This window comes from Sinohyriopsis cumingii, chromosome 1, assembly GCF_028554795.1.
Source record: "Sinohyriopsis cumingii isolate HCF-2022 chromosome 1, ASM2855479v2, whole genome shotgun sequence".
Lineage (NCBI taxonomy): Eukaryota > Metazoa > Mollusca > Bivalvia > Unionida > Unionidae > Sinohyriopsis > Sinohyriopsis cumingii.
This window is the reverse complement of record NC_142961.1, coordinates 181619703-181633150: the sequence shown is the minus strand read 5'-3', so window position 1 is coordinate 181633150 and position 13448 is coordinate 181619703. Positions and strand designations below refer to the sequence as shown.

The 13448-nt window shown below is 35.7% G+C and overlaps 1 protein-coding gene across 6 annotated transcripts in view; it reads left to right on the top strand.

The window, feature by feature from the left end:
- Positions 1-12517, top strand: part of LOC149808496 (AN1-type zinc finger protein 3-like) — a 47998-nt gene extending 35481 nt beyond the window's left edge. For all 6 annotated transcript variants that reach the window (XM_089978112.1, XM_089978118.1, XM_089978137.1 and 3 more), the window contains one exon: positions 8269-12517. In XM_089978112.1, coding sequence (XP_089834238.1) covers positions 8269-8420 — 152 coding nt within the window. In that variant the 3' untranslated portion in view covers positions 8421-12517. The remainder of the gene's footprint in view (positions 1-8268) is intronic.
- The last annotated feature ends 931 nt before the right edge of the window (positions 12518-13448 follow it).

Here is a 13448-nt window from a genome sequence, read left to right as displayed (position 1 = left end):
TCCTCAATCAGAATTATACTTGAACACTATTCCAACAACTGAAATGATCATGCTTTGCATTCTATATATGCAGTCAAATCCAACTTCAAAGATACATTTTCATTCAAGGCAGTAATATGTAATAACTTTTGTTCTTGTACACGCAGTTAGTATCTCTTTGATTTACCTATAATTAGTTGTTTCACATCCTGGTCCTACCTATGCAAATTATTACCATGGGCTCACCCACTGCAGCCTTCAAACACATCTCACTAGCTATTGTCAGCCAATTAAATAATATGTTAAATGTTGGTTTTTACCTGACCTCTTTGCTTTTAATTGCCACTATTTAAACTGCCCAAAGGATAGTTTAATATCAGCTCCAATCAGACTATTTTCCATTTATACATGCTACATGTAACAGGCGTATACATGTTTGGAGAGGGGTTTGAAGTTTACTGAAAATTGTGTTTTCTCGAAACACGACTATGTCAAGGGGTTTGGGAGTACAAGATCATATTTTCAGCATGACACATCATGCTTCAGTTTGATTAAAATCAGATCTCAAAGTCACATAGGGCAGGAGTGATCTGATTTAGACTTCACCCTGTTATGGCAGGTATGTCAACATGTTGAAAATACATTTACACATTTCATCAGCATGATCAAAATTTCCTCAGGTAAATTAAAATTATTTTTTTACAAGCCCGGCATGCACCTCACTTAGAATAGAGGACTGGCCCGATCTAGAGTTAGAGAGGCCCTGGGCATCGGGCTGTCAAATGTTTTTAGCACTGCTGTTAGCACCTTTTGTAGGGTTTTCTTTATAGCTCTACTGTCTTTAACAGTTTGTGACAGTTATAAAGGTGATACACACTGGTCACAACATCCATCCACCCATCCCTCTGCCTGCCTATCCAGCATCAACTTTTGCTTTAAAGTTCTTTTCAAAGGCCAGTATCTCATGTTTTCATGATAGGATCATAGTCAGAATGTTTCTACAAATGCATCAGGAGTAAAGTAATGTCCCTGGAGGTTGATGGCCAAAGAACACAAAATGTTTTAATTTTAGATAAATGGTAATGGTAAGTTTTTAGATCTTGGAATATTTTTATATCTTTGCCATGGATGAATGGAAATCAGAGCATAGATGTTACCATTGAATACAAATATTTCTACTGGTGTGGAGGTCAGGATGTCAAAGGTCAAGGTCACAGTGGTTAGTGTATATATTCTATTTTTAAGGGGGTAAAAAAATTCTCTTTGTATGAATGGCCATTCGGCTGCTAACCAGAATTACCAGTATGGATATAGGCATCAAAGGTCTAAGTGACATGGTGAATTGTTGTTTAGATTATGGGGTACATTAATAAGAACTGTATGAAGGGGCTATAATTTTTTATTATTTCCATACAAGTATTATTATCAGATATGTCACATATTGGTGGGAGAATTTAGAGATTAAAAGGACTGAAGTCAAAGTTGCAAAGGTTATTCAATCATGTTTAACTTCGGCTGCAGTGACATCATTACTAGCATGACAGTGAAATTCCTGATCTTTGTCTGGGTTGTGTGAAATTCATTACTGTTATGGTGTCCAGACTTGTAACAGAGAGTAATTATGATTTATGTTCATTATGTTCACTGCAGTACAGTGGCAAAGAGTGCACAACTATTAAGTGAAAAAAGAACTATAACTCCGAACAGTTAAGAAAAAAAGAGAAGAAAGTAAGAAATTTAGTAAGATCAGCCACTTATAAATATCAAGGCAAAAAACTGCATCCAAGGAGCACGATCTATTTACTAGGGGTAGGAGTATTTTAGTTTCATCTACTTCAACATCGCATGTCATTGTGTTCAATTCTCAGTAAGACAGGATAAATCTTGGATTCAGCAGAATTTTACGGAAAGGGTAAAGTACAAATTATACCAATTGGCCATCAGATGTGGCCACCATTATTAAAAATGCAAAAACCTTTAATTGTTGTCTTTAAAACTTCTGATATGGTTCTGTGATGATCATGCGTTTTTCCTTTTCTGCCCTTTAACAGTTGTTTGTGAACACTTGAGACGCTTTATTTTGATCAGATTTCAACCAGACATAATTTGTAACTTTATATCAGCAAGATCTTGAATGAGTTTGATTATGTGCAACACCCATGCATATTGTAAATGAGGTGACCTTGCATCTGATTGAATGAGCTTAAAAACACTCAAGAAAACATTTCTGACCAGACTTTGATGAGATTTGGTATGTAAGTTCTCAAGATCTCAGATAAGTTTGATTATGACTGACATTTCATGCATATTAATAATGTGATCGTGCATCTGACTGGCTGAACTTGTGTCACTCATGTAGCATGATGTCCCACCCAGTCACATTATACTGACACTAGGCCGACCAGTTCTAACACTAACCTCTTAATGGTGAGCGGCAAGCGAGGGAGCTGTTAGTAACATTAATGTAAGTCTTTGGTATGACTCGTCATAGCAGTAACAACAGATTGGGATATGTTTGATCCTGCTTCCAAATTGGCCTTCTGTGGAGACTGCAGAAATGCATGTACCCTCCAGCAAAGCAAGCTATAACAATCTTCAATAAAAATAACACCCATTGTCAAAGGAAGTCAGCACCAAACTTGAATGAAAGCAGTGGAATCTGATTGATTGTTGCATTTTCAAAGTGATAAGTGATTGGAACACATTTATTTTAATGTGAAAGTTTCCTTTTCTGTAGGAAAAAAATAACTATCCTTATGCTTACATTGGCATAACCTTATGCTTACGATGGCATAACTTATGCTTATGATGGCATAACCTTATGCTTATGTTGGCATAACCTTATGCTTATGTTGGCATAACCTTATGCTTACATTGACATATCTTATGCTTATGATGGCATAACTTATGCTTATGGTGGCATAACCTTGTGCTTACGATGGCATAACCTTATGGTTATGTTGGCATAGTCTTTTGCTTATGATGGCATGAAACACAAATTTATAATTTCATGAAACTAAATATCTGGCCATTAGGGAAGTTGAAGGTGGGCATTTCACAGATTTTGTGGAAACATTTCACAAGTTGACAGGTTTTAATTTCACTAAGAAAAGTGTCATTGCCTTACTAACCTCAGCACATGATTATGTTTGTTGTCTCTGGCAGACCAATATTTAGACCAATTTGAGTACATGTAGCATGTAAACAACCATATAGACACAAGTTATTAGCAACAATGAATAGCTTAGTGAATTGTTTAGTGGTACATTTGTGTCAACAGTGGGATATTGATCAATATAAGGACATTCATTTTTTTATATGCAAATACATAAATGTGTTTTCAGATAGGATGTAAGCAAGACATCAATTTTATAGCATTTAAACTTTACCTGAATTATGGATTTTTCATATACATGTATAGTACTTAACATATTATGGATTTACTGTATTATACAAACTTAATACAGATGTAACTTATCAACATAAATTATGTTTCATATTATTTTTCCATCATTTAATCAAATTTTACATTGTTTCTTTTTCTCCTAGTGTAAATCCTACTCACTGAGGACAGATCACACCTTCCAAATTTCACTTCTGAGAAATTTGATTTAACTTGGGGCCCCTCCCCATACTTATCTAGACATTCACTTATGTCAGCTATATTACCTTGGTCCTGTTGGGACCCCAGGTGTTGAATGGTCACCTTTGCCTATCACTGCCATCTTACCTCTGTCCATGTGGGTTCAAGTCTTGAACTTGGCCAGTGCGATTATGTGAGAAAGCTTGCCAGAAGCTTCCAATGGGTTGGTAGTTACCGTAATTTTCTCTGGTTCTTATTTGTATGCTGAAAAAATGGTGTTAAACCCAAAACAACAGCAGCCTTGAGCTCAAGGATGTCAATATTAATGTGTTGTGCTGTGTAAGCTTTTATCATCAAGATTTCACATATTAATAAGGTGAAGAAGGTAATGTTGAATCTGACTGGCTGAGTTTGTTGCCATTATATAAGCCTTATTTCTCTTATTGTTTATAGCACTTGTGGAATAGCAGAGATTCAGTTCTAAGGTTTAAAAAAATATATTTTTAAAATGTGTAAGATTCCTTAAAAACAAAGTAACAAAATATTGAAGAAGTAATTTATATTATACTTGTATTGTAAGAATAAAATTCCAGTGAATTAATATATCTTGTAATGGAGATATTTTTACTCAGGAAAAAAGCTGTGGTGGAATTTCTTGATCATGCAGTGTTGCCACTCCTCAATTGCTAGAAGTGTCTCATTTGCTATCTTAGTGGAAAAAAATAGAGACACCATAGCTATGAGGTTAGTATGCTTACCACCAATACTCCATGTTCATTTCCCATGTTCCTAGATCAAGCTGTGTTGGCGTTCCTGGTGTGACCTAAGATACATTTTAAAATGGACTTGGCCCAACTGCCCATGTCATTATTATTATTTTAAAGATGAGAATTTCTTTGTATATGTAATTGTTTGCAATAAAAAGATTTTGCTTTAAGAGCAACACGATTCCTGAAAAATAATGTCCAAGTTCTCAATTTTTTGGCAGTACATTATTACCAAAAGCTTTACCACATTTAGAATTCTAGAACATTTGGAAAGAAGTTTGATAAGCTGGGCTAAAAGGAGCACAACAGCTGTTGTAATGCCATCTCAAGTGCCTAAAACATTTGTTGTGTATATGTTATGTATATTGTGCATCATTTTTAGGAATTTCCTATATTAAGTGCCATTACTCCCCCTAAAATGTTAATATTGATTTTGTATCTTTAGCTTTTAATATAAAAATAACAACCCACATGTTTTGCTCCTGAAACACATCCAGATGTAATTACTAAGAGTAATAAAAGCTATGACCTTATAAAAAATCCTGAAAAATTTGGTTGTTAAACCCACAATTTTCTGGTCACAACACCTGAGCCACCACAGCTGCCTTGGGTGATGATCCAAGTGGTTTTAAAGCTATAACTCTAAAGCTGGACCCAGGTCAGACCCAGAAATCCCAGCTGACTGCACATATTAACTCCCCTTGTAATGGCAAGTAAGTGTATACACTTCAACTGAATGTGTGGTCACGAACAGTTTGTAAGGGGGCCCCGAGTGGCCAAGTGGTCTAAAGCGCTCTCCGTTACGGATCACTGCCATCTCACCTCTGCCTGCGTGGGTTCGAGTCTAGGATTCGGCCAATGTGGGTATGTGAAAAAGCTTGCCAGTAGCTTCTCGTGGGTCAGTGGTCCTTTCCGGGGTTTTCCTGGGTTCTTCCTTTACCATTAATACTGGCCGCCATGTATAGCCTATCGTGTGCTGAAAAATGGCGTTAAACCCTACAACAACAACAACAACAGTTTGTAAGTTATGAATCATGGGTTCTAGTTCCCAGGGCAATAGTAAGAACAAGGGCAGTGCTGGTTGTAAAAGTGATGTATCTCTGTCCTACTGAAAAAGTGAACCTTTATATATGGTCTAGGAAAGGAGATAAATTAACCAACATTAAAAAAGCTTTTCTTTTCACTGTGCAGTTTTACAAAATACATGTGTGAATTTGCATTCACATGCTGACATTTGTAAACAAGTCATTGATGCTCAGGCCCACACGTGCATCTTGTTTGATAAATGATGATACCTCTTGGCCATTACTAAAAATATAAAAGCTGTAAATTACTTCCTGTCAATAATTGCTCAACAGAATTGAATCAGATTTGTCAGAATTGGATCAAATTTGACAGAAATCATGCTGGCTGGAGGCCTTTCATTTTCAGATCTCTGTGTGTGTGTGTGATTGGATTTTTAATGTAGCTTTAAAAACATTTCAGTCATATCACATTGATGTCTGCATTGTGGCAGTTTATATTGATGTCTAGCACTGGGGCATCATGCTGCAGACATGTAGCATGATGTCCCACCTAGTCACATTATCCTGACACTGTGCCAACCAGTCCTAACACTAACCTCTTAATGCTGAGCACCTAGCGAGGCAGCTGTTGTTAGTACAGCTAACCACTAGGCCAGCAGAGCGGTTGTTTCAGATCTGTACAAATGTAGCTGATCTGCTTTCAGTTATGACCCCTATGATTCCTTAAAGAAAATAATTTTTAGACACAGGCCCAGTGCTGGTGATTGTAATCAGATCATAAGCCCAGATTCAAATTCTGCAAGCCCCGACTCCAGTTTCAATGTGCCCAAAATTATCCTTTTTTATATTAAAAATCTTTGAAAATCTGGTTGCCCAGTAAATTACTTCATTTGCCCCCAAGATTATAGTCATCAACATTGTCACCTATTTGTATCATTATGTAAGTCCTAGTTGCATACAATAATTAATTCTGCTAATGGTCACACAGGTTTGGACACAAATTTATTCTACTTGAGATCAACAAAGAAAAGATTATACCGTTTCTGATGACATGTTGTCAGCTTTCTTAGTAGTTGACAACCCCTGACCAGAAGCTTGTCTATATTTTATGTTGATCTGACTTTACATCGTTACTGTTAATGGTAACCTGACAGAAACCTGTCTATATTTTATGTTGATCTGACTTTACGTCGTTACTGTTCATGGTATCATTAATTAAACACTGTTATAACTCCTGGAGAGCTGTTAACTTTCCACATGGTTTTTTTTGTTTAGGTATTAACATGCAAGCCAATGTAGTTTGCAATGACATTTGTAAATGGGGTGATTTTTTAAATGCCGTATTCCTTTGGCTGCAGTTATGCACTAGAAGCAATAATAATAATAATGAGGACTTTGTATAGCACCTAATCTTTAGAAGCTCTAAGTGCTTTACAGCATTAGACAACACCTGTAACATAGAAAAATCCCATATATAATGATATTATTACAAAAAACAAACACCATGAAATTAGAAAACAAAAAACATGCTGAAAATATTTAGGGTAGGAAATGTTATTAGGTCTTTAAGTTTGTTCTTGCAATAAAAATAAGTGTTTTAAGAGCACTCTTGAATGAGATCACTGTCTTTGTGTCTAAGTTAAGTGGGCAATTCATTCCACATTGCTGGGCCCTGGTATGCAAAAGAACGTTGTCCATATGACTTCATTTTCATAGTGGGAATAATGAGTATACGATTGTCAGAAGAGGAGCTTAAGTATCTTGCTGGTGTGTACACATGGGTGAGGTCGGATAGGTATGTTGGACTAGAGTCCATCATTGAAACCTAGTTCAGAGAACAAAGTTTGTGTTTGATTCTGGATCGAATGGATAGCCAGTGTAGGATACAGAGCAGCGGTTAGGTGTGCTCTGATTGTGGTACTCTAATTATGATCTGAGCAACTGTGTTTTGAAGTTTCTGAAGTAGATATTGAGATGAACCAGACAGAATTGAGTTACAATAATCCAGTCTTGAAAGTACTAATGAACACACAGATCTTTTAGTGGCATCACCAGAAAGATATTCGTGAATGGAGTTGATGAATCTCAGCTCAAGATATGCAGCCTTGCATATGTTCATGACATGTTGGTGCAATGTGAGAGTACTGTCCAGTGGCACCAATGTTTCCTACTGACTGTGTGAATTTAATGTTGGTGTTGTTGATATTTATTGTTTGAGGTAAAGGATGTGACAGAAATTCTTTATGTTGTGATCAGAATGTTGTATGCTGTGCTGTAAGTGCCGATTTTTTCAATACACCATGGAGAAAGTTTAATACATGTTTTGGATCATAGGCATATATTACATTAAGCCAAAGACAAAAGAAACCACCACTATGTGTTGGTGTATTGACAAAAAACAAACATTTACAAATCTTGTTTTTAAGGGTTCCACCCTTGTGTTGTGGTAATATGGGTTGTAATCACCTAATCGGATAATTAGTTTCAGACATGTTAATTAGTGTTACTTCAGCAACAGCAATCACCCAACACATACTCAGCTATGCAATTATATGGCATTAATGTAGGTGCCATGCTGTAGGGACCCAGAGAGAGAATTCTGTGATCAAATATTTGTTACTCTGATATATAGAAAATTCCTTTATAATTCTCACCACAATCATATTTTTAAATTATAATTTTCATTTGCCCAGCCAGGGTTTCACATTGGGGAAAAGGTTGCCCAGCATTCATTTTGAGTTGACCCTGGCGCCTACTCAGTGAATTTTCCTAACCCTATACCCATTGATAAAGGGAAATGTTTGCATATGTATTGAATAGAATGAATGAAATTCTTCTAGATTTTGTTTTGCAGTGAAATGCACATACTTTTTAATGGTTAAGTTTACCATACATTTGTACTTTTTATTTTCAGACAGTGTCTTTTGCCCTATACATCGTTTACCAGAGCAACACAATTGTACTTTTGATCACAAAGAGGATGGACGCCGTGAAGCACGTGAAAAAATGGTGAAACCTACAAGACACCTCGGAACATCTTTCAAACGATTGGACTCAGATTCTTGATGTTGGTTCTCTAGCTGCTAATAAATTTGTTTACAGATGAACTCTTACTTCTGCAGTTGTGTTGGACACCACATTCACTCTTGTACAATGCACACCCATCTGTGAACATTGTAGACTCAGATGTGCCATACATAACATAGATTAGGATCAGCATTGTTTTTTTTTTTCTTCTACTTAAGATTTTATATGCATTGTACAATAGGAAATCTGGTTCTATGCTGTTTATAGTTGGGTGTGCTATGCTGGTAAATCTGGTAAAATAAACACAGGTAAATTTGGTAAAATACATTTTATGCTGGTAAAATCTGGCAAAATGCATAATATGTTGGAAAATATGTAAACAATACCTTTTATACCTATAAATATTGTAAAATGCATTTCATACCCATAAATGTCATGAATGGTAATTGACCATTTTGAAATTTACACAAAGAATTTAGACACATGCTTGGTCAAGCTAATTTTTGGGGGAATGGAATCAGCATGATCTGCATGTGTGTATACATGTACGGTTAATTTACATATACATGTACCATCTGAACATGTTGCGATGTTAGATGCACACTGAATATCATGCACAGAAAAATTGTCACATCTATCAAAATAAAACATAATGTATATGTTCGAATGGGACATAAATTCATACCAACATCTTATGATTTTAGAATTCAATACATAGTTTAGTTATATAATTCTTTAAAATTAAGTTCTCAGAATTTGTAAATAAATGCTTCTTGACTAATATATTAAACATTAAATAATTTTTCTCTTCATATACAAGACACTCTAAATAAGAATAAACCAGTGGTACAACAAAAGCATTATTTTCTTATGTTTAATAACAAAAAATTTCTATGCAGTATAACAAGCAAATGTTTGTACAAGAAAGCCATCCCCAACCCTATCAAAAAGTGTACAAGCTGAGCCCCCTTGTTCTGTCATATGTATATTAACTCTCATGGGGTTGTTAGATTTGTCCAGTTCATGAAAGTCATTATTTTGCACTTCATTGATTTTTTTAACCAGGAGAAAAAGAGTGTGTGGCATATCAGTTATATGCTGCTCTTTTGAAAAGATGCATGTGATAAAATGAATGGTTGCTTATTAAAATGGGAGATTTTGCTTTTGAACATTACCTCACTTCATGATGAAGAAGATTTTTTTCCACCAATGAAACTACCGTATGTACTCACTTATAGGTCAGATCCAACTGCAGACAATATAGACCTTAATCTGCCATTGCATAATGTACTGGCAGATCAGGATCTGTATTGTTTGTTTTACTCATTACAGCTAACAAATTGTGTAGACCCAGATCTGTTGGTGTTTTATGTGATGACAGATCTGGTTCTGTGCAGTTTGGATGCTACTTATATGCAAGTATATACAGTAATCTACATACGGATCCTGTAGGTGGTGTGTGTATGCTATGAACCATCTGCTTCCTAGTTTCATTTATTTTTCCCATCAGCCATCTGAAAAAGAAAACCAGTCAAGATGTCTTGGAGTACACTTGAACCATCTAGCAATGGATGAGTTTATTAATGTGTTCAATTGACAGAAGTTAATAACAGTTAAGTACTAAAAATGTTTGGGATGTTGAGTATGCACATTGTGTAAGGTTCTTAATTTTTGGTGGATTGTATCCATAACCTACAATAGTGAAAGGTAGTTACATGTATTGGTGTGTAAATTTCTTGACAAACTTTGTGTGAATAGAATCTTATTGTATTAGACTTGGAAAGCCAAATAAAAAAGTATGTGTGGTTCTGGTTACCAGACCGACCCAATTTTTAACTGCTGACCCTACATGTTTTTCAAGAAAAAAACACAAAAACTTAAGGAAAAAGGGCCACCCAAAAATTGGGGAGAAAAAATTTTTAACAAAGGGCTGTAGCTATTATAAAAGTTAAATTCAGGATGCAAAAGATGGGTTTTTTTAATTATTATTTATGCTTTATTTAAATCCATCCAGGCCAAAAATACTAAAGTAAAAACAAAAAAGTTTGTACCAGCCTACCTACCCTAATTTTTTCATTGTAACCAGAACCACACACGTTTGGCCTAGAAGAATTAAGTTGTCTAATTGTGGCTGTATGTTGAGAATGCATGCATGATATTTAGAGAAAAATTGTCCTGTATTCGACAAGATCCAGTAACAAAGTACAAGACATTATAGATTGTGAATGAGCTCAGTTATATACAATCTGAGAGTACCTTTGCATGTTTTTAGAGACATTACCAAACCACATAGTGTGCTGACTGCAATTCCTAGATGTCATAATATTCCAGAAAACGGGGGGATTAAAAAGGCCCTATTTATGTGCATACAATAACCCCCCGATTGATACATATATTGCGTTCCAGAGAAATGTATGGTGGTTCCTGCTAGGGAACTCATGCTACTCACTTGCATATATACATGAATGATGCATATTTCTGGGTATATTTTTCTGCTTGGGTGTTGATATTAATTTGTGTAAACGTGTGACACGGGTAAGTCAAGTACACATCAATTGGGCGTTTATTTATCTGATTTAACCTTATAGATATAATAAGTTCTGGACATATTTTGTTACTTCTGAATGGATAGTCACATCATATTGGGTTTATCACTGAAAGTATTATTATGATGTCTAGTTGGTCCTAAATTAAAATTGTGCTGATCTGAATTCAGTATGGCCAGTAAAATAGTTATCCTGAAAATCTTTTTTCTCCACTCCACCTGAGCCAAAGTCATATTGACAAGGGTTTTCACCAAAAGACTTTTTATGATTGCTTTTTTATCCTAAACAAAAATGCTGCAAATATGATGTCAAGTGTGACCACCATGTAAGCCATCTTGAAATTTTGAAACTATTCCAAAACAGAACACCATATTGGCATGGGATGGATTATCATCATTGCCAATCTGAACCACAGTATGGTAGCCATTTTGAAAATCTTATAACTAAATCTTCTAGATGGATAATCTTATCTGCTTGTGGTTTTCTCTATATGACTTTTGACAGCTAGTATGGCCACCATTGCAACCGTCTTGAAAATCATGTTATCGCTACTCCTCCTAAGCAAACCTCGTATCAGTGTGGTGTTTTCACCAATAGACCTTTTATGATATCTGGCTGGTCCTAAGTTAAAATTTTACCAATGCTACATCCAATACAACTGCTACAATTGCCATCTTGAAAATCTTGTAGTTGCTAATTTTGTCAGAAGGATGGCCCTATTGATGTATGTTTTTCGGCAGAAGACTTCTAATGATTTCTCAGTGGTCCTACAAGATACATGCTGCTACATTCAATATAGTTGCCGCAGAAGCTAAAGGGAAAATCATATTGCTCAAGAATATCAAAGGTGGTTCCTACTTTCAGCAGTTCACCAGAAAAATTTGTAATGATATCTAGTTGGTCCAGAACAAAAATGGTGCCAATCTCACATCCAGTATGGTCTCCACAGCAGTAATTTGAAAATTATGTTATCACTTTAGAATGTCTAAACAGTTCCAATATTCAGCATTTAAAATGGAAATTCTGTTCAGTCTATAGTATGTATTGTTTTGTTTCAAGACACATATATGCTTTTGAAAAATGTAAGTTTCTTGTTGTTCAAGGGAGGTTGACTTGTAAGTTGTGAAACAGCTTTCTTCAAGGGAGGTAATCATAAAATCATATGACATTTGAAACAAAAATTTTAAAGACCTAGTTCAGCAAAGTCATTATTTTTAAATTTATCTGGTCCTTAATCTATCTGTTCACCAATTGGGCTCGTCTGACTGAGAGTATATACAAAATGTGTGTTCTTGATATTAAGAGGGCATTTAAAGTGATGTTTGTGTTTGCAAGGACTTTCCATCAGGACTTCAATAATTTTATGTGAGTGCTGTGCAGGTGATGTGATGGTGTAAAGGCAATAACTAATTGATTTAATGCCGTTTGATCCTAACAATGTGTACCTATGCTATGCATGTTACTTGTATTTATAACTTTTAATATATTGCTATATACATATCTGAATAAATACGCATATAGTGTGAGAGTATGTAAAAGTGTTTGTCTTTAGAGGAAGAAAAGTGCTACGTAAACTTGTTAATCATTTAACCCAGACTTTTTAGAGCACTAAAGAAAAACAACACACAGCTCTTTCTCTCCCCCCCCCCCCCCCCAATGTCCTGAGTATTGCAGTTTACTACAACTTTAGATTTATACCTGTCTAAAATTTTGGATGAGAATGAGACCTTTTTCTTATGTTCATCGACAGGGGCCCATGTTGACCGAATGGTCAGAGGCACTTACTTTCCTTTACAGATCACTCACAGCTCCCCTATGTTCACGTGGGTTCAAGTCTTGGCTTATTCAGTGAAGGTATGCAAAAAAGCTTGTGAGTAGCTTCCTGTGGATCATTGGTTCTTGCTGAGTTCTCCCTTCACCAAATATAGTTGCCACTATGTATAGCCTATCATCTGCTGAAAATGGTTTAAGTCCCATGAAGAACTTTGGTTTTTTCAACAGTACATTTATTAACTATAAATAAAGTATACCTGTCCATACAGGAGAACATGTTGAAGTCCTTTGCGTATCCAAGACAGGAAAAGTTTACTACTGTATTTGCATTGTACTGCATCACTGTAAATTCTAGGTGCTAATTTTTGTCATTCTAGTTGAACAGTTACTACTTTTAAGGGGGACCCCAAGTGGCCGAGTGGTAAGCGCTCACTGTTCCATATCACTGCTATCTCACCTCTGTCTGCATGGGTTCAAGTCTCAGGCTCAGCTAACATGGGTATGTGAGAAAGCTTGCTAGTAACTTCTTGTGGGTCGTGGTTCTTCCCAGGGTTTTCCAGGGTTCTTCCTTCACCAGTTATACTGGCGCCATGTATAGCCTATCTTGTGCTGAAAAATGGCGTTAAACCCTACAACAACAACAACACCTACTTTTAAGATTGTTTGAAGTAAATACCATAAGAAAGACAAATTAAAATGCACTAAATGTTTCTCCATCTACTCTCTCAAAGAGTCACACACACATATA